This window comes from Pelodiscus sinensis, chromosome 4, assembly GCF_049634645.1.
Source record: "Pelodiscus sinensis isolate JC-2024 chromosome 4, ASM4963464v1, whole genome shotgun sequence".
In the NCBI taxonomy this organism is placed as follows: Eukaryota; Metazoa; Chordata; order Testudines; family Trionychidae; genus Pelodiscus; species Pelodiscus sinensis.
The window spans coordinates 14,896,512-14,920,421 of NC_134714.1; the positions used below are offsets into that span (position 1 = coordinate 14,896,512).

Here is a 23,910-nt window from a genome sequence, read left to right on the forward strand (position 1 = left end):
GTCATCCACAGCCCACAACTCAAGCACAGCAACCAGCAAGGTACTGACACTACATCACAACATGTCGGTGAGTCAGTGGGAATCACACATCATAGCGCAGGGGGACTCCAGGATACAGAGCAGACAGCACCCCCACTACGCCACATCTTTCCCCCTTCCAAGAGCAAACTGAGCAGGGTCACTCTGCTTGTGACCTGGGGAAGTTCGGGCCCCCTGCCCGGTAAAACTGCAGCGGTGACATTCTGTCTGTCTGGTTAGATTGAGATGGGGTAGATCGTATGTCCTGAACTTTTTGCTGCTGTAGCTTGTGATTCATGGTGTGGGAAAGGATTTTGACCACTATGTTATGTGTTCAGCTAGTGGGTGTAGCCACTGTTACGTTTGCTGGGATAAAAATCATTTTGCTCTGCCCCTTGCTTTAAGGCACAAAGCAAATAGCAGCTGTGAGCACAGGAATATAGGACTTGCCAGATTGGATCAGATCCAAGGTTTATCTAGTCCAGGATCTTGATTCTAACAGTGGCCAGCCCCATATTCTTGCATGGTGTTCTGGACCCCATAAAGGTCTAACCCTGATCTCAAATAGTTAAAGATCAACAAAAGCCCCAACACACACGCTTTAATATCTCTTCCAAATTTGTTATAATTAAAAACAACTCCTCTGGATAGTCACCATAGCTAACTAAATGCCTGGTCCCTTTCTGAAACTTGTTAAATTCTTGGCCTCAATGACTTCCTGCAGCAATCCAAAGCTACCCAATGGGCAGGTGGCCCCAAAGGTTTATGATGGGTTTTCTTCCACTGGTCCTATGAACTGCCGATAGTGGGCCCTGTCAGATGTAGGACGCAATCCTATTAGGCATGGCAATTCCTGTGGGCCCAGGGAGTTGGATTACACGGGAGCCCTAGATCTAATAAGCCCTAGATCTAATATGCAAGCATAACTCTCATGCTTGTCAGCGTCAACTTGAGCAACCAACGTGGCTTGACAGGAGACAAGATCCTTATGTGTAACGTGTAGACATCCTTTCTCTTCCCACCTATTGCTTATATAACATCTCACGCTGCAAACACGCAATGAGAACAAACAGTCCTCATAAGCTCCAAAGTGACAAGCAAAATAAAATTAAATGAACTTTCTGAAAAGACCTGTCACCACTATGCAGAATGTTCAGGGCTTTTAGGCAGTAGTTTTTAACAGCACACTAAGTTTCAGCCTCTCTAAATAAGCAAGTCTTGAATTTTTAAACCAGATATATTTAGCCTGCTGATTTGCAAGGGCCTAAATAAGAAAATGCATAGAGTATCTGCTGCCATCTTGTGTCTATCTGAAAGATCTGTTTTGTAACAAGCAAACCAAAAGTGTATGAAAAGCCAATTGCCACGCAGCTTCCAGCACCAGTTCATACGGAGATTGGATAAGTGTGTTTACCTTTGGAGAAGTCATCAACTTTGATATTCTGGTTGTAAAATTATTTCATAGTTAAAATAACATATAATACAGATGGCAGGAGGCCAGAGTTTTGACACTGACATTTTCCCTCCTCCACGCCACGCAAAACTCAGCCATCATTGAATTGTTTCACTAGGCAGATAATGTTGGCTCCAGTGTTGCCTCTATTTTCCCCTTGCATGTGTGGAATGAATTTTGTGATGTGCACCAAAAATGGAGTATGTGGGGGGTCAGGGTTGGGGTGCAGGGGTGTGAGGGCACTAGCAGGGGGGTTGGGTCTTGGAATGAGGGGCTTAGGGCTGGGGTAGAGGGTTGGGGTAGTGGGGTGAGAGCTCTGGTTGGGGGTGCAGGCTCTGGAGTGGGGCCGGCGATTAAAGGTTTGGAGTGCAGGCTGTCCTGGGACTACAGTGGGAAAAGAGGACTCTCCCAAACTCACTCTCTCTGCACCAGCACCTGGGCTGGAGGGAAGAGGTGTCTCTCCACACCATGATAGAGCTGGGGCTGCAGGATAGGTGCCTCTTCCCCAGCCATGACAGGTGCAGGGCTGGCAAAGAGAGGCACCTCTTCCTGCTGCAGCCCTGCACTGCACTTAATAGGCTGCTAAGCCTTAGCTGGAACTTAGGTCGGCTCCCTCTTTGACTCCCTCCACTCACTGTATCCAATGGAAGCTTCTTGTCATCCTCAACCATATGTCCCTCCCTGTTTTGCCTCTTGACACAGCACGCTCTCTGCTCCACCAGTGGTGCCAGCTGTGAGGCACATTTAGCCAATTCTCTCACCAGTCTCTTTGCATTTTCTTTCATGCTGATCCTGGTGCATGGAACCAGGGGGGCTTACAGCTTTCACAGGCCCCCAGGCAAGGTGTGAAGGGACTGGCTCTGTGTCCCAGAAGGGGTGGGACCTCAGATGGAAGAGGCGGGGTCAGGGCAGCTGGCCCTCAGAGATGCCCGGAGCACATGGCATGGCAGTCTGGTGGTGATTTAAAGGGGCCCAGGACTTCAGCGGCCACCACTGCTGCAGCAGTGGCAACCAGGAGCTGCAGGCCCCTTTGAATCACCGGGCCCCTGGGCAACTGCCCCTATTTCACCCCCCACTCCTTATTGGTCGGCCTGCCTGGAACATCCTCCCTGAACTGATAAACCAGGCCATTTCCTTCTCACCACTCAGTCCCTCCTTGACACCCCCACCCGCCTTCTCCCCTACAAAATATTGGTCAGTTAATGATCACTAGGCAGAGAAGCAGCTGGGGATTGTGGATACTTTTCAGTCAGTGTCGAAGGGTTACTATGAGCTCTTGTGCCAACCAGCACCCTGCCAAGCCTACTAGAACATGGTCGCCCATTACTCCGCTTTTTGTCTTACAGGAGAGAAACTGCGTTTTCCTGTGCCTTCATGCAATGTGTGCGTGCTGGCGGCCATCCTGGCTGACACCAGGGTTCGAACTGGAACCCTTCAGAGCTAAAAGCTTAAGTCTGCACATTTTAAGATGATGTGTAGGCAGTATAGCTACCACTTGAAACTGCCTCATAAGCTGGTGCAGAAGAACACACGCCGAGCAGCGAGCGACCCTACACAGTTTGGGTGCTCCCATGATATAAATAATGAAAAGATTTTGGCTAAGTAAAAGCTCTGCTCTTTCACATGGCCCAAGCTTCAAACCTGGAGGAGACAGTAACAGAACATTTCCAGAGGTCTCTGGGTTCCCTGTTAGAAAAACATTTTGCTCGAAAGTGTCCTTTTTTGTCTGGAAGGCCATTTCCCATTCAAAAAGTATTTTGACACAGAAGTTGCTGGAAGTCAGGGAAGATCACTCTAGTTGAGGGCTGCCACGTGTGGGCTAGGCCAGGATTCTAATCTGATGACTCAAAAAGCCTAAGCAGAGATTGAAAGGGGTGACCACCACTAACTACTCCCACAGGCTAATTCCATACACACTAAGAATGTTTGAGCCACTTGCAGGAAAACAGAAAACCCTAACTTCTACCCAGCATCTCTAACATGAATGTGACTTGCCCAAGAAGGGACTAGTGGGCAGTGTTCCCTGTAAGCTGTGCGCTTGTGTGGCCGCTCAGGAGAGTTTCAAATGCTGCCCAGCTGATTAGCAGAGTGCCCACATCTAGATTGTTGTGTTTCTATAGGTAGTGCACATTGACACATGCCTCGGTGCACATTGAAAATTTATTCCGCACATGGATGGGAAAGATTAGAGGGAACTTTGCTGGTGAGACTCCGTATGCTCTTACCCCAGATCCATTTCACATGCCTTGCAAAATTCCTACAGATGCTCCAATGCTCAGGACTGAGAGGGAACCCACATTTGTCCTTCTAACAAGCTTCCCAGTTATCAGATCAGCTAACGATGTGGTATGTCTAAGGGACCTGAAAGCTGTACAGCCTCAGGGGAAAGATGACCTCTCCCCTCACCAGACAGAAGCCAGTGGAAATATCAAATCACTTTGGGCATATCTACACTGGGGACTTATTTCGAAACAACTCCCCTTATTTTGAAATAACAAAGTGAGCACCTACACTACCAAGCCTGTTATTTCGAAATAATAACTCCTGCTTGTGAAGAGGAATACGCTTATTTCGAAATAGTTATTTCAGGAGTTATTCTTTCAAAATAACTTATTTCAACATAACCTCATAGCATAGACCTGGCCTTTGAGTCACCAACTGGATTCAATCTGCCAAGACGCTGCTAAATTCCCAGGGTGAGAGTTCCTCTTTCTGACTGAAGTGGCGTTGGAGATAATGGGAGAGTGTGATGTAACTGAAGAGCCAAAGGTTCATTTGTGTTGTGTCTGGCCATGTCTGCACTATTTGTGAGGTTTTATACACCCTGCAGAAATTACTTAATGTAAAGTGCACAGTGTGAATGTCCTCTAGCGTGGTTACCTGGCACCAAGGAGAGTGGCAGTCAAATAATCATTCTGGGATTATGGTCTATGGAAGGCGAAGGCCAATAAGTACAACCTATGGAGCTGGTTTTACTCCCAAAGGCTTTTTTTTCTTTTATCATCAAAGGCAGCAATGCTGCAGTTGCTTTGAAAATCGAATATGCAACCCACTGCCTCTCTGTGCAATGCCCACGTAAAAGGTATCTCGGAGACTGGACTCCGCCAAGGAGCTGGCTGTGGGAAACCTTCATCACCCCGTTGCAGTGGCCATTCCACCCTCTGGAATGTATCAGCTCTCGCTGACATTCAGCAGCCGCGTTGTTGGGACGCATGTAATGTGCATGCAGATGCACGGTGAGGCTGCCTGTGTGACTCATGGCTAACACCCGCCTTTGTTCTCTGACAGGAGGACTACAATCAGCTCAGACCCCTGTCCTACCCAAACACAGATGTGTTCTTGATCTGCTTCTCCGTGGTGAACCCTGCCTCTTACCACAACGTCCAGGAAGAGTGGGTGCCTGAACTGAAAGTCAGCATGCCGCATGTGCCTTATGTGCTCATAGGAACACAGGTAGCTATAAACCAGGAAGCCAGCTGATCCGCACAAGGGGTCTTGCACTCTACAGCCAGGCAGGCCTTGTTCACTCAGAGCCAGATGGAACTTGCTCAGAGTGAGGTTTGGCTGCTGTCCCAGGCAGGCCTGCCAATAGGTGGGGGAAAGGAAAAGGGCAGTAACCCCACTGCCCGGCAATTCAAAGGGGCCAGGGACTCCTGGCTGCTGACATTGCGGCCGTGGCCAGAGCACTGGGCCCTTTAAATGGCCGCCGGAGCACCGTACCACATGCTTCGTGCAGCTCTGAGGGCTGGAGGGGGCCCTTCCGCCTGAGGAACATGGTACCAGCCCCCCCCCCCCCCCCCAAACCTTGCCCAGGGGCCCATGGAGGCTGTTGGCAACCCTGGTCCCAGGGCCCCGGAAAACTCTGCTGTTCTGCACACACCTGCTTCCACCCTGGCAGACCTGATACCAAACTCAAAGCAAACCTCACATCAAGTGAAACAAGCAGGCTTCCCCAAGCCCTGAGAAAACATAATGTGTCTAGTTTCCCAACCTTCCCAAAGATCACTCTGTGGGTGTATCTACATTATAATTCCCAGGTCGAGAAGGCATATTCACACTGGCTCCAATTGAACCCACACACTAAAAATAGCAGCGGCATCGATTAGCCACCCAAATACAATCCCATCTAAAACCCTAGATACAGACTCAGGTTGGCAAGTACACCTCACTACTCCTGCTGCCTCAGCTCTCCCTTCCTTGGGAGAAAGAGAACGTACAAGCCAGAAATCAGAGCCAGATCTGTTATTTTCCGTGCACTAGCTTGATCCGAGTTAGCACAGGTAGATCTACCATGCAGGAAATTACACCTGCAGCCACAGGTCCAGTGTAGCCATATTCTGTGTGAATGGCTCCTCAATATCACTGTTGTTTTTTACTGAGTTTTAAATTAATTATATTTTTCTGGAGCCAGTCCCATATTACATCCCCCAACTATACCCACAACCTTCACTCCCTTCCCTGATTAGCCTTCCATAAGCCATGACGGGTTCACAAACTCTTTAGAGCCAACACAGCTTCTTCTAGCCCAGCCCAGTCCTGCTTAGACAACTTCCTCCCCCCAGAGTCCATGATCCAATATCCTATCTCCGACCTTGTCTGGCACACTCAGTTTAATGGAACATTAAAAAAAAAAAAACAGAGTAAGCAGACTGTTGAGGCCAAGTCGTGGGCAGCCAGACCTAGTGCTTAGAGCCAGAGTCCTCATTCAAGAGCCAAGATCAGCTGGGTCAGGATACTAGGACATCAGAGGCAGAAGACAAACCCAGGCCCATATGCAGGAGCGATGTGAAGGGTGCAAACGCAGGAGAAGCCGGGGCCCGGCCCCACTGACCAAAAGCCGCGCCCACACTCATCTGGCACTGGCCTCACCAAGCAGGTAAAGCAGCAGCAGGCAGAGCCAGCCAAGGGAGTGGGGGGACCATGGCAGCCGAGCTGCCCACCATGATCCCAGAAGATAATTTCTATAAAACCTTTATTGCTGTATAAATGTTTAGTGTGTTATAACAAAATCATTTTACCAGTCACTGTTTCCACTCAAATATGTCATTAACATCTCTTACGCACACTCATTGCATGGCTATTTTGAACTCCTTTTTATTTAAAAAAATTGCAGTCCACGTTTACCAAAAAAAAAAAATCATCCACCCCGCTCCAAAGTTCCTGTGTACAAGACTGAAACTGGAGGTTAGGAGCCAAGCCAGGAGAGCAAGAGCAAGAAGCATGCAGTCCATAGCAGGCTGGATTCCAGTTGTTCAGACAGCTTCCTGTTCCTGTTGCTGGCTTAAATAGGGCCAGCAGGCCAATCAGCTGCTCTGTGGCTCCACCAATAGGATGTCAGGGGAGGAGCCTCACACTGGGGCTGCACTTCATGGGTCCTGGGTCAGCAGCTGTCAGCCACTACCAAGAGGAGGGACAAAGCCTAGCTGCAGAGCAGAGTCATAGGCACATGACCACCTGTTCAGACCTATATTTTTCGTCTTTATCGTCTTCCTCCAAATGTCACCAGATATCCCCAACTCGGCGGTTCCCTCCTGCCAAATGGTCACATTAGGATGACTATATTCTTCAGAGCTGGATTTTTTTTTTTAAATCAATTGCTGTGTTGCAAAAACATTTGTAAGTTTCAGCTAGGCCAGTTCTGCAGCTAACTTGCATACACTCTCTTCAGGTACATCTATACAGTAGCGCATACCTCGAAAGAAGCTACACAATTTGAGCTATGCAAATTGCATAGCTTATTTCGAAATTTGGCACTGTCTACACAGCACTAATTTCAAAAGAAATCGTGATTCCGGCATCTTAATCCTCGTGCAGTGAGGTTTACAGGAGGCCGGAATAAGCAGTCCATTATTTCACATGTATTTTGAAATAACAGGTGTGCTGTTAAGACACACAGAACGCTATTTCAGGATAACGGACTTTAGCCCAAAATAATGCCGCTGGGTAGACGTATCCTTTGTGATGGGCCTAATCCTGCAAGGTGCCAAGTATCTCTTGAGAATGACTAACACCCTCTGGTAAGAGTTGAAGGTATTCCTGCCTCTTGCAGAATGCGGCCCAAACCCGTAAAATTATTGGAGAAAAATCAAGGTTTACCAAATGAAGAAAATATTTTTCAGACTTCTAAAAGGATGCTACAAATAATGGTGAGTTAGAAATACATTAGACCCTTTTTTATACCAACATCTTTTGGAGACCGTGTCCTATTTAGTCCATCTTTTGCTAAGGTGTAAAAACTAGAAATTTTCATCTCTAGCTGGGGACAAGAAGGGTGTCCTTGAAATATTCATTCTTGCATGAGGCTGTGGAGCCGTATGCTCTGAGTACCTGTTTCAACGCATCTACAGGAATGTTGTGTTTAGCACTGTGTGTGTGTTTTCCTGCTAGATTGATCTTCGTGACGATCCCAAAACTTTGGCTCGACTACTTTACATGAAGGAGAAACCCCTCACTTACGAACATGGAATGAAGCTGGCTAAAGAGGTATCATTGTTTCTATGGCCCTCTTGTCGGGAGCCAGGCTGTAAAATAGTTTGGCCACAACTTTACTTTGTGTACACAGGCAGTCCCTGGGTTACGTACAAGATAGGGACTGTAGGTTTGTTCTTAAGTTGAATCTGTATGTAAGTCGGAACTGGCGTCCAGATTCAGCCGCTGCTGAAACTGACCGCCAGTTCTGACTTACATACAGATTCAACTTAAGAACCCCAAGCGTCCCCAAGTGAGCTGCTGCTGAAACTGATCAGCGGCTGATTCCAGGAAGCCCGGGGCAGAGCAACTCTGCCTCGGGCTTCCTGTAGTCAGCGCTGGTCAGTTTCAGCAGCGGCTGACTTGGGGACGCCTAGGGCAGAGCAGCTGGGGTGCTGCTGGGTTGCTCCAGTAACGCCACCGCTCCTCGGCGCTACTGGACCAACCCAGCAGCACCCCAGCTGCTCTGCCCCAGGCGTCCCAATTCAGCCGCTGCTGAATCAGGACCTGGGGCAAAGCAGCCGGGGTGCTGCCAGGTTGGTCCAGTAGTGCCCAGAGCGGCGCTGCGGGACCAACCGGCAGCGCCCCAGCTGCTCTGCCCCAGGGTCCACAACAAAAGCCTGGTCTGCTGGGGGGGGGGCACACTATCTGCGCCCCCCCCCAGCAGACCAGAGACACGGGGAGCAAAGCCGCAGCGGCAGCGGGGTGCAGCGCCTCTGAGGCTTTGCTCTGGCAAAGCCTCAGAGGCGCGGGACCCCGCCACCGCTGCGGCTTTGCTCCCGGTGTCCCTGGTCTGCTGGAGACTGTCCCCAGCATACTAGGGGCACCAGGAGCAAAGCCGCAGCCGCGGCGGGTTCCCGCGCTTCTGAGGCTTTGCTTTTTGCCAGAGCAAAGCCTCAGAAGCGCGGGACCCTGCCGCTGCTGCGGCTTTGCTCCCGGTGCCCCTGGTCTGCTGGAGACGGTCCCCATCAGACCAGGGGCACTGGGAGCAGCTTTTCTCGCCCCGGAGGTTGAGGTGGCGGGACCACTGCCTGCGAGCTCTGGGGCGAGAAAGCCCCGTTCGTAAGTGCGGATCCGACATAAGTCGGATCCGCGTAAGTCGGGGACTGCCTGTATTTCAATCACATACAATTGTTTCATTTTTTCCTACAGTTTCACTCAACTTGGGCCTATCCTACAACCTCAAATTCAAACATTCTAGAGCCAAACCTGAAATGTGTTTGCACCTTTAAGCCTGTCTTTAGTCTTACATTGGTTATTCTGTAATCCCACTATTACATCTCTGATATATAACAAGCACACTGCACATATGAGACATCTGAATGAAATGAAACATCTAATGTTTTTATGTTTGGTTTGGGATCATCTCCTGCAGTGTTTTACCTTATTTGGTCATAACAAAATGGATACAGAATAGATTATTTTATACGTCATGTGAAACTGTACACTGTGGGTGTTATTCATTTAAATTAGCCTATAAAGGCAATAGCTAGTTCTCCTGGGAGAAAATTTATATCTGTGTTTCGCAGAGTAACATTCAACACTGCAAAAAATATATGAATCTCAACCTACAGAAGCTGCATGTAGCCTGCAGTGATGAGAATGACCTGGAAAGTTCTCATCTGGATGGGAGCTCTCCCAAAGTTTCAGTGTGTTTAGATCCTGCTTTTTAGCCAACGGCCATATGTAGGAGATGGATATAAAATCTTGTCTAAAATAACAAGCTGGAATATATTTTCTCTGGTGCTACATGGGCTAATCATGTTGTGACAAATTCCACTCTTAGGGTGCCTCTAGACAGCACCCTTCTGTCAGAATAAGCTACGCAATTTGCACTACACAAATCGAAAGAGCTTATTTTGAAATTTGGCATTGTCTACACAGAGCCGAATTTCAAAATAAGGCACTATTCTGACAAATCCCTTAACTTTCATGGAATGAGAGTTACAGGGATGCTGAAATAGCGCACCGGCTATTTCGGGAAATAGCGGGCGCTTTTAAAGACACAGCATTGCTATTTCAGCATTGCTACTTCCAGTATCCCGAAAGAGCAACGCAGTCCAGACGTACCCTTATTTACTCCCACACAAGCACATCCAACCTGATTCTCATTTACCTGCTGAAGGCCATTTGACACAGCTACATGCAGGGGCCTTGCTGCAAAGGAGATTCAGGCCCATAGACTTCTGTTTTTTGGGATCGTCTTTTCCATTTATAAAGCGTTACCGCTCTGGGTTAGGAGACAGGATGGAGAAAAGAACATGAAATATTCACACCTGCCAACGCCAGCAGCATTCAGACACGAGCACATTCCAACAAGTCACTGCCCACGTTGCTTACATTGCTATTTAGTCAAATGGCTCTAAAAGGCCAAGCAGAGGAATTGCATTTATCTAAATGTATTTCTGCGGGGAGGTGCATGGTCCACTCAGCGTATGAAAGGTGGGATGCCACTGCCCACAGAACAGGGAGGGTATATTTAACTCATTGGCATTGTTCCCGCAATCACCCTGACCCTGTAGAAGCACCTCCACAAGAGCTCCAGCTCTATGGAGTTTGACAGGCCTAAAAGCATGGAAGGGGAGCTAAGGATAGTTATGTTAAGTGACGACTCAACCATGCTGCCAGGAAGCACCTGAGCCAATGCCTCCTGGAAACACTGAGATCTAGCATCTTTTCTGTTCAGTGGAGCTCCTACAAATGCTCCGCTGGCCTACATGGTACTTCGTCTTCCTGGTCAACCCCACCAGCAGACTGTTGCTCTCTCCACTTCTCCCTCTGCACTGAGACAATGCCCTGGCATCTATTCTCAATTCCTGTCCCACAAGGCCTGGTGGTAGTCCCAGAGGCTACGTCTAGACTGCAAGCCTCTTTCGAAAGAGGCTTTTTCGAAAGGTACTTTCGAAAAAGCCTCTTTCGAAAAAGAGCGTCTAGACTGCAAGCAGTACTTTTGAAAAAACAAGCCGCTTTTTCGAAAGAGAGCACCCAGGCAGTCTGGATGCTCTCTTTTGAAAAAGCCCTGTTTGCATTCAAGAACGCCTTTTTTTGAAAGAGCACTTTCAAAAAAAGGCGTTCTTCCTCATAATAAAATGAGGAGTACCGCCGTCGAAAGAAAAGCCGCGTTCTTTTGATTTAATTTCGAAAGAACGCAACTGTAGTCTAGACGCAGGTGAAGTTTTTTCAAAAAAAGGCTACTTTTTTTCTAAAAAACCCTGCAGTCTAGACACAGCCAGAGAGGAAGCCAGGTACAAGGCAGAGCTGGGATTGAGTCCCTGTTAAAGGCATGGCTCACTCTATATCTGGGAGTTACAGGCACCTGAGGGCAGCAGAATCATGGCTCATAAACATGTGCTAGTGTCATCTTCTCCAAACTGTGTATTCATGACCCCTTTCTCTCTCTCTGTTTAAGATTGGAGCACAGTGTTATTTGGAATGTTCGGCCCTGACGCAGAAAGGCCTTAAAACAGTCTTCGATGAAGCAATACTCACCATTTTCCACCCTAAGAAAAAGAAGAAACACTGCGTGAAGTGCCGCCGCTGCTGTACAGTTGTATGAGGCCACTTGAAAAGCAAAGCAACACAGTGCTACTGTTCAACTAAACCCCCCAGGTTAGAACGGCAGCGAGCATCACACCCAAACTGAAACGGGGCACATGACCAGAAAGGAGTCCTGGTAAACCACATAGGATTCCTCCATTCTGTGAAACCTCCGGCTGTCACATGTTAGCCAGCTAGTGTCTATTTGCTTTCCTCAACCTGTAGAGCGTGTGTGCTTCCCACACGATGCTCGAATGCACTGAGCCAAGACAAAACAGGATGTCGGCTAATGGCTGACTCTGAATCAGGTCAACGTGCTGCATTGAAAACTTTAAAGACACTGTAATACAACCAAAAAAATGTCATTTGTGGCCTTAAGGAAGGCTTGACCAAACATATAAATTTATAATACTTAGGAATTGAATATGAATGAATCAAAAGCACAGAAAGATCATTAGTAATTTAATATGTAATCATATACATTATATATAGGATATACTCTCAAATTACTTTTTTTATAAGATACTCACAGATTTCAGGATCTACTTTTGTTTGTTTAAAATGATATGAAGGCAAAGCCTTAGTGACTCCAATTCCCAATCATTTAACTCTGTCAGTATGTTACAGCACCGAGCCATCAAAATGGATCAACATTTACCTCCAGATTGAAGGAATGTTCTTTGTACTACAAGAAATAACAAATAATTCTATTTTATACAGAAAAGTGTCCACGCAGGGTCAGGAGGTTTTCAGCAGCTGGGTGAGGCAGAACAGTATAAGTGAAAAACCATAGCATCAATTTACAGAAACAAAGTAATCATATCACCAGAAAATCTTGTAATAGGCAGGCAGAACCAGAGAGGTGGTGCGTTGCCGTATTATAAATTTAGTCTGTAGATTGGTTGCATTGCCACATTTCACCCAGCAGATGAAAACAAAAACAAATAAGCCAAAGTCACATTGATTTGAAGTGCTTTATAATGATCCAGTTGCCTTAGTTGAAACAGGATTTTAGAAAAGAGTTTGTGTCAAGTTATTCATTCTGAGTCGACTTTTAACCATGTCTATTTACTGTAGTTCTCTCTCTGCTATTCACCACTTTGTCAGTGTCTTCCGTGTCCATTATTGCAAATATCAGTGAAGGTATAGTGTGGGTATGCTACTCAGGAACTTTGTTTCAGACAATAGACAAGATGATATGCTTGCAGCATGTAGGCCGGAGACAGGAAGCCTGAACCTCGAGGGAATAAAAGCTGACAATAAGCACTCTGGGCTGTTGAATAAAGTGTACCTTTTTGCTAAGGCTTCTCCTGGGAGCCTGTTGTTTTGCACATCACAGTAAGATGCTGTTTTACCACAGATACTCGGAGGTGAATTGTGAGGGTGTCTTATTACTTACATCTGCCGACAAGTGCCTTAGAAAGACCCAGGTAGCTGTCTTGTTATGGATTTCATTTCCGATTGTACCTCTCCAAGGCATACAATTCAAATGCCAGCAAATCCATGTTTCTAGACCTATAAAGTAACTCCCCAAAAAAAGCTACTTCCAAAGTCAGTGTTTCCAGCCCTAGTATGCATTGCCCTAGTATGAACTGCACCCTCTCCTACCAGCAAGTGCTAGCCTAGGTGGTAAGTTACTCACCCATTTTGGGGAAGTCTCCTCTTTGGGTGTACTGTACCATGCCTGAGTCTACAAAAGAGCAGCTAGAAAGCCTCTGCCATTAACGAGAGATTAGGGAACCAATCCTACACTCCTTCCTCAGCAAAACTCCCACTGAGTTCAGTGGGATTTTGAGTAAAGACTGTGGCATTTGGCCCAATGTAAGCAACACCATAGATACAAGGCCCAATCCCGTGTTGAGTGCACTCAAAGGCAAAAACTCCCATTGGCTGCGGTGATGATGACAGTATTCTTTATTACCTAGATATTTATCATTGCTGTTATATTTTGATAGCTTTGCTCTGGATTCCAGCTGCACAGTTCACATTGAAATCAGTGGGAAGTGCATAGCAAGAACATACTGGCTGTAACTTAAGAGTAAACGAGGCAATTTCTGTTTTAGTAAATGCAACTCCCTAGAATTCAAGAGCCTGAATCCAAGGGCTCATGATCTTACTGATACTAACTTACGCTTGGCCTTTGGCTCTAATAGGTGCAGGATCAGACCCCCAAAACATTTACATCCGTACAGGTCACCCATTATCTCGGAGACACCAGGGGCATTTAGCCCTGGTAATCAGTGAACAAGTGCCTTTCGCGTTATTATTGCTAAGGATATAGTTCTGTCATGGAGGTCATGGATTTCAGGACTTTCCGGGCCCACCAGGACGTCTTCCAAGGTAGGGCTGGAGTAGCTATCAGCCCCAGGGACACCAGAGCAGCAGCCACAGGGCTGATGCAAGGGCCAGAGTTAAGCCAGCTCCACTGCAGCTGTTAAGCCCTGCTGCAGGAGCAGCGGGGGGTGGGGGGTAGAGCAGTGGCCACTGATCAGCCCCATGGCTGCTGGAGCAGCTAGCCAGTGGATGGGTCCAAGGTCACTGAAGCAGCAACCCGCTAGTCCACTGGAACAGCTGGTCAGCCGTTGCTCTTGAGCCACCATAGCAGTGGCCAGCGCTCAGCCCCAAGACTGGCAGAGCAGCAGCTGGGGTTGAATGAGCCTCCCCCCAAGAATGGAGCAGCAGGGGGGACAGAGCAGATGCCTGAGGTTAGTTTCTAGCAGCACTCTGATTGTTGGTCCCCGCGGGGTCACCGGCGTCTGTGGATTTTTGTGTATTGCCCATGATCTGTCCCTGATTTTTAATTTAAATACCCCGTGACATCATCTTCACCTTAATTATTGCATGGCGGAGCGTGACAAACATTAGGTCACTGTGCACCCACCTAGCTGAAAATGAAGAAAATCTGGTGAGCACCTTACACCTGGGGCGTATATCCCTAGTGAACAGCCTGGATCTTGTTCCATCCTGTCAAAGGGGATGTCTTAGAATAGGTTGACAGAAAGTTTGGGAAAGTCTAGAAAGCAAACCCGACGATGATGCCACTGACATCCTTCTGTAGGAAAGGCGCTGTGGTTTGCATTTCAGCCTGATAAACATGTCAATTTCCTAGTGCAGCTGGGCTGCCCGCTAGTGTATTTGGCAGGGGCTTCTCTGGGTTCCGAAGAGCAGCAGGAAAACTAGGAGCAGAACCATTTTGGGATCATTTTATTGACTTAACGTCTGACCCGACCCTCCATGAAAGGAACAAAAGCTCCCCCCGGCCCGCCAATTTATTTCAAAGGACATCATGTCAAGGGTTCAGACTTCAATCGGGCTCCACTGAGATTTGCCACTGATTTCAAAGGAAAATGGCACTCTTATTCTGTCCCCACCAATTGAGCTGTTAGACAGTATACAGGTACATATGAGTCTCTGGTTAAGGAAGACTAGGGGCAAATCTCTTTCACTTGAATTGCAATACATGCCTGAAGGATGGATCTACCAGATAATGTTATAGCTTCTGTAAACAGAAGAGTAAATAAAACTCTAGATTGGCATATAAGCTTATCATAAAATAATAAGTCAATTGAAAAAGTGCAATATATCATTCTCATCATGCTTCTATGAGGAAGCCAAAGATAATTGAAGGATGGGGTTTGGGTGCAGCTTAATATCACTGGTGACAGCAAATACACATGGTTTGACCTATGATAGGCATGTTATATCAGAAATTAAATGACCAGTTACAGTAATTTTGGGAAACTAAATACTGTGATAATAGAAACTAAAATGCTAATATTTTAATATATTAAAACAGATCTCTGTACAAATCATTGCATAGTAGAGAAAGCAGATGGAGGAATATTATTATTCAAGAAAAAATATTTTCATTAATGCAAAGCAAGACTTTTGTTGCACTTACAAAGTTAAGTAAATCAGTTTTGCAACGTGCTAGAACTGTGAATTAACTAGATGCATTTAAGCTGCTTTTGACCAAAACTTGAGCTGCCCTCGAAGGGTTACACGCCCCTTAGAAAGGGCCCCTGGATTCCATGTATTTTTTTTAATTCCCTGCCATTAGAAAAAAATGTTTTAAATGTACCATAGTTTATATAAGTTCTACAAGGCCAAATTTTCAGAAGGCTTCTTTAATTGACCCCACTCCCTAGATTTTTGAGTGCACATATTGCTATGCCCAAACTGGCACTTATAATAGTAACTTCCCAGCTGTGAAACTCACTATGTATTTTTGAGGGAAGTATGATGGGTTGGATCCTTTTGGGATTGTCCTCTGATGTGCTGATCAAGCCACTGACATCTGCCTTCCTGTCCACTGGGATTCCCCACCACCCTGTCCTGATGGGCCAGAAGCTCTGGTGACCCCCAGCCAAGACACAGAATTGGGGTCACTGCCCCCCTGCAGAGCAACACAGACACTGAACCAGTTCAGCTCCAGGAGGGCTCAGCTATAAGGCCCATTGACAGCACCCAGGAACCTAACCCAAAAAAGGGACCAAAACCCCAAATAAATCCATCTTATTCTGTGTAAAACTTTTACACAGAGAAAGCTCATAAGGCCAGTCCCCTTTATCAATGAAAGAGAGATATGCACAGGGGTTGCTTCCCCTGAGGTAACAATTATTTACCCTGGGCTTGATAAACAAAAGTGTGTTTATTACGTATAAAAAGTAGAATTTAAGTGATTGTAAGTGAAAACAGACAGTTCAAAGTAAATTACTAAGTTAAAATAAACAAAAGATGCCAGCTAATTCTAATATACTAAGAAACTTGTTACATGTAAATTCCTACCCTGAACAGTTCTTATATCAGGTAAAATGCTTCAGAATTCATCTTTACTCTGGTCTGGATCTACAGCTTTCTTCAGAGTTCTTTAGAGTCCTTTGTTGTCAGTTTTCTTCATGTTAGGATAGGTGAGGCAGTTACAAAGGCCAGCTGAAGACAGATGCCTGATTGCTTTTCATTCCTTAAATAAACTTTCCTCCAGGGTGGGAACCTGTTCTTCAGTTTTCCCCTTCCCATGGAAAAGTACTAGATTCAAGATGGATTCCAGTACCAGGTGGTATGGTCATGTAGCTTTCTAGCACCAACCACAGTTACAGCTTACAAGACAAACAAGACCATTCACGGGTTGTTGGTTTGAGTACCAAGCCTCCAAGATCCTAAAGTATGGTCCTCATTAACACATTTAGAATAGAAACCAGATTCACGCTTCATTTTTCTAACTTCACATACAAGAATGATACATGCACAAAAATAGGATGTACAGATTCAGCAGACAGCAACTGTAAAATTGATCTGTTACATGATTCATTTTGCATAAAGCATCTTGAGTTATGCATATTCATATTCGTAAGCCAACTTTCATAAAGCATAGGGGGTCATGACAGAAAGGAACTTAAATTGCATGGGTAAATGTGAGTTTTAGAGGCACAAGCTGATGCCCTTTCCAAATATTGTTGGGCAGAGTTAAGGATGACCTTTGAAATACTGCCTACAGTCCTTGTGCTTTTCTGCTGCGGAGCCAGCAGATGGAGTATGAACCGATGAGCAAAGATTAGTCCCAGAGTTGTTGTGACAACACTAGTGGTTCAAAAGCACAAACATGGAAACGAACAGAAATGTTGCATTGTTTTTCAAGCATCAATAAACATTTGCCTGCTAAAAGGCTGGAGACCCACAACCTAATGTTAAGGTGCCCACTACCTTCAGTGTCCACTGGAATTCAAACCCTGAATTCATAATGAAGGCAAATGTTGTTTTAAAGCTTATTACAGTAAGTAAAGAATAAAAACTACTCCAAGAAATTATTTGACAATGATAAGAGTTTCTCTCAATTGATGTCAAAGCCCTTTCTTTCTGACAGACCTACTTTTGTTAATAACCTATTATCTTTTAAAATGCTTTCAGCTCTTACAAAGGAACATGCTAAATTCTAATCTGGGCCTTTTTAAAACCTACATATTCTATCAAGAGTTGATTTTAATTTTATATATATATACACACTGATAAAATATACATATTCCCATGGATAGGGAAGGCTTGTCTGTCTACTTGAGAAACTCCTTTAGCCTATTAAAATTCAAGAGCTTTTCTAATTAGTTTGGAAGAAAGATTTTGACTTTATTATTATTTTCACTGGAATCAAGCTGCCCTGAGCAACGAACTGTGTTAAGCATGGTGCTGTTAGCATGCCACCATTCTTAAGTCTGTAAAACAGGAAACAACAGCCTGGGCCGTGTCCCGGACTGGAAAACTAAAGCTGAGGTTTTCAAAACTGTTTGAACTGGTCATTTTGCTCCTTTAGGCAACTTTTGGATCTCTCTGACTACAGGTACTAAAACAAAATACAGGACTATGTAGCACTTTAAAGACTAACAAGATGGTTTATTAGATGATGAGCTTTCGTGGGCCAGACCCACTTCCGCAGATTAAATAGTGGAAGAAAATAGTCACTAAGGTCTTGTAGTGCATGGGTTCCACAGAGCCTCTGTGTGTCTCCCTTTTGCCCTGTAGGTTCTAGCTAGTGAGCATACATGCCTCTCATTCTTCTTGTCTTTTAAATATCTATCACCACAGTTGCCACGTGACTTGTAAAGAACAAGAAACAACATGTTTTTTATCATGTTTTGCCTAGTCCAGCACTCAGTGTCATCAAATAAGGTCTTGATGACCTCTCGAGGTCTCTCCCAGTTCTAGTATTCTGTTTCTATGCCCACATCCTATTCAGATGCCCACGTGGCACAGTGCTCCATCAACCTACTGCACCCAAACGGTCCCACAAAACATCTCCAAACTCCAGGCAAGAGAAGTGAAGCGGGGGAGGCAGGGCAAAGCCACATCCTTTGCCTGCTACCCAGAAAAAACAAAGCAAATTACTCTCACCTCTGAGAATCAGGATCCTCTTAGATTGGGTGTTTTGATTTCTGGGGCCAAAGTCACTAGCCACCAAATGAAATTCTTGTTCCCTGTCTACATTGGGGCTTTCAAGCACTGGTAGTGAACAGCAGCATAGTTCTTTCAGTGTACACCCCTACTATAGGCTATAACCACCAAGTGCATTGGAGCAGCTTACCTCCTGCTTGAAACTAAGTTCAGCTACCCTGGTGCAAGCTGTGGTTCCTAGCTGTTACAAGGCTGGCTATTGCTGGTGTAACTTCACTAGTGTTAACACCAGTGGCAGTGGCTAGGGCAACTTCTTGGTGTGGATTCGCTCCTTGCTGGATGGGATTATAGTCTTGTGTTATAGCGATGTCACTCTTGGCCCCTTTCACACCTTTTTGCTAAAAGAGGGAAGAGGTGCCTCCTTGTTCCTAGGTTTGTTCTTAGAATATACCAGCCCAAAACTTAACTGAATTGTCACTGATTCTTTCCATGGTAAACCAGGTTGGTTTGAAAGCACATTTGCACTGCAGCACAAAAGTAATGCAGCCTGTGCTCTCAGTGACACAAATGCTATTTGTTGTATAAGTCAGTAGTTTACATGTGCCTCGCTGCACGTGCTCCGTCCTTCATCCCCTGGCTCAGGGGATTTCTATCATGTTTCATGTGCTTCCAAAAGCTGTAAATGCCTGAATTTTCTTTAGTTGCATTGCATTAGGAGGGGAGCTGCATCTGTTCTACCAGGAAGTGAGCTCAAAATAATCTAGATCAAAGGCAGTTTTTAGATGTATTTGACCATGTAAAAAGGAAGGGGAAAAAATCTGTAACAAATGAAATATTTTTCTGGGGGGAATGAGGAGCCACTGAAGTCAGTGGAAAGATTTCCACTGATTTCAGTGATGCTGGTTTGCAACCTCCATGCTTACCACAAAAGATTCTGTAATTAAATATGCATGGACATGAGTATGCATAGTCAAAATGCATAGAAAAGCCAGCTAGGTAACAAATGCAGCAGAAGTGTGAAGTATTTTGGGCAAATAGCAAGTTTCATTATTGTCTTCTGGAGCAGAATTGTAAAGTCACAGTGCAAAGACAACAAACAGTAAATCTGGGCCCCCAAAAGTAAGGTTTTTTTTAAAGGCAGGGAGAATTCAACAGCTGCTATGGATAGAAATGCTTTCAGTATTTGTTTTTAGTGACAATTAAACATTTCTGAATCTTGGGGGTAAAGGTAAACCTATCTGACTTCTACGGTGGGGATAGGAGCAACAGCATGAAACTTACTAGAAACAGAAAAAGAGCTAACAAATCTAGCTTTAATATTCCAAGCCATGCAAACATTACATAAATGGGCATAAATCAGCACAAGGCCACTTGAGTTTTGAAGTTCTGTTTTAATATTATAAGATGCTGCTGGTAATTACTGCCCCTTGAAAGAACCCCTCCTACCACACACAGACAGCTGTGCAGTCTCCAGCTAAATCCTCTAGTAACTAAAGTCAAGTATGGGATTTTCAAAAGTGCTCCTGATTGGCCTAACTCTGCTCCTAGTGACGTCAATGGCAAACTTCAATAGGAGTTGAATTAGGCCAAAGCTGAGCGTATTTGAAAACTCTCCCCCATATTCTGTCTTCTTTATTAAGGCTGTCGATTCTTTGAGCAGATAGATTGAGCCAATTCCATCATCTGTTCTAATCGCACTGGGGTTGAATTTGATCCAAGGATACTCCAGTGACCTTCTCATGAGGTTTTGGATTTTTATTTAATACAACTGCCCATATCACATTGAGTGACACTCTGAAGATTATTTACTGTATAGATGTAGCCTGATTTCCCCATGATAGCTGCAACTATTTTAGGTTAATCAGTGTTGCCTATGCATTGAGCAGACTGTTCTTGACCTACTTACATGTCCAGAATTTAAAAGCTGTTTCTTAAGAAGACGTGCATCTTTACTAGAACTGGTTGGATAATGCCAAATATTTTTTCGTTGTTAAAATTTCATTTTTTTTAATCTTGCAAACAATTTTCAGTTTTCTAAAACTACTTTGGTTTTAAAAAATCAGGTTTGAGGTAACAGATTTTGTTTTTCAAAAACCAAACACTGGATGTTTTAAAAGCCAAAAATAGAAATTATTGTAAAGTGGAAAATAGTTTCTGACTTTTCATCAAAATCCATAAAATCTGACCAAAATGAAAATTGTTAAAAAAAGATTCAGTCAAAAAGACAAATAATTGTTTTTCATTGAAAAAAATGGTTCAATGAAACATTTTTTACTAGTTGTAGTCTGGACCTCTGCCCCTCTGGGCAGCAAAGACAAAGACTTACTTTCTAACTTACTGCATGCAGTTTCCTCTCTCATTCTCAGTGCTTCATGAACTGGAAAGAAACTGAGAACTGACCTTTGTGTCAGTGGGCAGCTAAGACCCAAGCCAACCGTGCCCAGGGAAAGATCTCACTGAAATTTGATGGGCTCGACTTCAGTGGGTTGTTTTATCTGGGTTATGTCAACTGGGCCCATAAAGTCTTCACTGATGAAATTGTCAGGTATGTGAAGGACGATGGTCCATAACTTAGTATAACGCACTGTGCAGTGTGTGTCACGTGCATCCCTCTGCAACTGTTCTGCAGAAGATTACCTAAGGATATGTCCACACTGTAACTAGGCATCTGTGTCCAGCCCATGACAGCAGACTCGTGCTTGGCCTAAGGGGCTGTTCAGTTGCAGTGTAGACTTCTGGGCTCAGGCTTGTGCCTGGGCACTAGGACCCCACGAGGTGAGAGGGTCACAGCCAAGGTCACTGACAGTCTCTAAGGGCTTCTGGGCAAGATGGGGGTGGGGGGCACCTGACTCCACATTCCCAGAAAGGGTGGGGCCTTGGATGAAGGGGCAGGCCCCCCACCTCTCAGAGCCACCCAGAGTATGTGGCGCAGTGCTCCAGTAGTGATTTAAAAGGCCCAGGGCTTTGGCAACTGCCACAATAGCATCAGCCAGTCTCAGGCCTTTTTGAATTGCTGGGCCCTGGGGCAACTGCCCCCTTCACTCCTCCTCCTCCTTCCCCCTCCCCCCCATTGGCAGGCCTGGTCACAACCCAGGCCCAGAAGTTTACACTTCAGTTAAACAGACCCTCAGCCTCAGCCCTGTGAGCCTGAGTCACCTGGCACGGGCAAGCTGCAGGTGTCTAATTGCAGTGTAGACACACCCCATGAGACTACAGCCCAGGTCCTTCAAGGTATTTAAGCTCCTACTCCTGCTTTTTTTCGTGGGCGTTATACTCCTCCTCAGGATCTGGGCCTTAGTTCTTTAGTTCAACGTTTGGGGCTCTGCTTTAGTGGTGGGATCCAATCCCTGTTGAAGACCATTGTAAAAGTCATTGTCCTAACAATGTTTTTCAAGGGGAAGTAAGTGGCATATTTTTCAGAGGCTGAAACTGGATTGACTGGTTTCACTTCCGCCTGTGAGGTGTTACTGGGCAGGCTCCCACCTTACTTGTGTACTTGGTTTGCCAGGTTGCAACTTGGGCTACTTGTAAAACTCCTCATTGATTCACTTTCGCTTTGATTCAAGGTTGATTTATAGGTATTGTCACTGACCTGTGATCTCCAGGTCTCAAAATGTATCCAACAATGTAATGAGAAATAGGTAGAAATCCTTACCTGGAGACTGTAGGAATGGTTTGTTTTTAGAGTCACTGACTATATTCATAGTAGGGCTGTGATGTTGGCTCTCAGCACAAATTCCGCAGTCCCGCGATGTTTGTCTTAAACTGGGAACCAGTGTTGCAAGCCCTCCCACTTGTGGAGCCGCTGTAGTGTATGCAGCCATGACTGGAGGGCTGCCTGAGCCCAGACTTCCTAAAATTTTTAAAACATTCTTTTAAAACCCCCACGCATTTCAGAGGTGCTTCTGGGAGAAGGGGCCCTGGGAAAGCCAATTTCTGTGGCAAAGGGAGTTGATCTCCCCTTCTCGCGTGAGGTGGTCCGGAGGGGTGGAGCAATGGTTGTGGGCGAAGCATGTCACGAGACTGGTTATAAAACTGTCATGCCCACGGCACTTGCATCTCTGGCCAGCCTGGTGGAACCCCAGCAAACGTTCTGCTTTCCAGAAGGTTCCTCACCACACACTTTTTTCAGCAGTGAGTTGAGTACATCACAGGGATAAAGAGACGCATAGGCCATGAGACAGAGTAAAGACATGCCTGAAACCTGTGAGGATGTGCCCAGGTCTGTACCCTTTGGGGATCTCTACATACCCAAACTATGCCTCTGTAATACCCACACCTGAGCATGGTGCACTGACCCATTCAGTGGCAGAGACTGCTCACAGAGGGAAGGCTGAGTCTGCTCTACAGCCTTAGCTAACAGCCAGATGTCTTTTTGCTCAAGCTGTAAGCTCAAGAGGTCCCCGGTTCGATTCCACACACAGACAAGTGGGGTCTGCCAGCATTACACCTCCCTTTCCACAATGCCGTGTTGGCATCATAATGTTCCTCTGCCTCCCCACTGCTGGAGCCTTTCCCTGCCCCAGGAAAAGACTCCAGCAGAGGGAAAAGGCTCTGGCAGGGGAAAAAGGGCCTGCCAGCTCTCCGCTGCTAGAGCCCTCCCTCACCGTGGGAAAACTCTGACAGTAGGATGCTGTTGGCATTCCCCACCCCATCCTGACATGTATAGCTAGACACCCTAGCACGGACGCAGCTTGTTTTTCATTATAGAAGGTAGCAGCCCGTACACTATATGCTGCTTCTACTTCTGTGCAACGTAGGCATTTTACTTAACAGTCAGACCATGATGTGGCCTCCCCTCACCTTCTGAACCTTGTAGGAATCAAAGTGGAAATAGACTAGACAGAGCGAGTGACAAGGAGACAAAACATTTAAGATTTTTTAGCATAAAGGTAATTGAATTCAGATCTTTCCGTTAGTTTGTTGACGCAGTTGTTAAATAAAAGCATTCCACTGAAACCTGAGACTCAAGAACACAATAGACAAAGGAGTTTCCGTTCCTTTTTTTTTCCTGAATACTTCAGCAATGTCAAAAACAATAGTGAAAATGTTTTGCAGTGACATTTGTTCATGATGGAAACATACTCATCTGCTTGTGAAGCAAAAACTACCATTCCCTCTGGCTCTATCATATTATAAGCCAATTTCTGGGAAGACAGCAGGTTAAGAATTGAGGCATTTATTTTTCTTCATGCAAGAATTTCTGTGTCTGCTAACATTTCTTCCTAAAAGCATTCTGTAGAGGGTCTGGTTCAAACACAGTTTTAGTGTTACGCAGATATGATGGTGTCATAGCCTTTCTGGATGCAGACCCAGTTTGAAAATTCAAATTAAAAAAAATAACTTGAAACCAAGCAAGTGCATGTTAGCAGTCATATTTTTCTTATGCAAATGTTTAACAATGTTCAGTTTCTATTTAAAAACCGGAATTCTGTATGCTTTGGTTTACTTTCTTTTAAACATGTAATTAGTGTGTATTATAACAATTCATTAATATCTTGTACATAGTAATACAGTTATCCAGTTAAAATAAACTATGTCTTTTGATGGCC

The 23,910-nt window shown here is 45.4% G+C and overlaps 1 protein-coding gene across 1 annotated transcript in view; it reads left to right on the plus strand.

The window, feature by feature from the left end:
- RHOJ (ras homolog family member J) overlaps nucleotides 1-23,910 on the plus strand; it is a 99,478-nt gene extending 75,568 nt beyond the window's left edge. Inside the window, exons 3-5 of the mRNA XM_006110762.4 lie at nucleotides 4,760-4,924; nucleotides 7,859-7,954; nucleotides 11,349-23,910. Coding sequence (XP_006110824.2) covers nucleotides 4,760-4,924; nucleotides 7,859-7,954; nucleotides 11,349-11,495 — 408 coding nt within the window. The 3' untranslated portion in view covers nucleotides 11,496-23,910. The remainder of the gene's footprint in view (nucleotides 1-4,759; nucleotides 4,925-7,858; nucleotides 7,955-11,348) is intronic.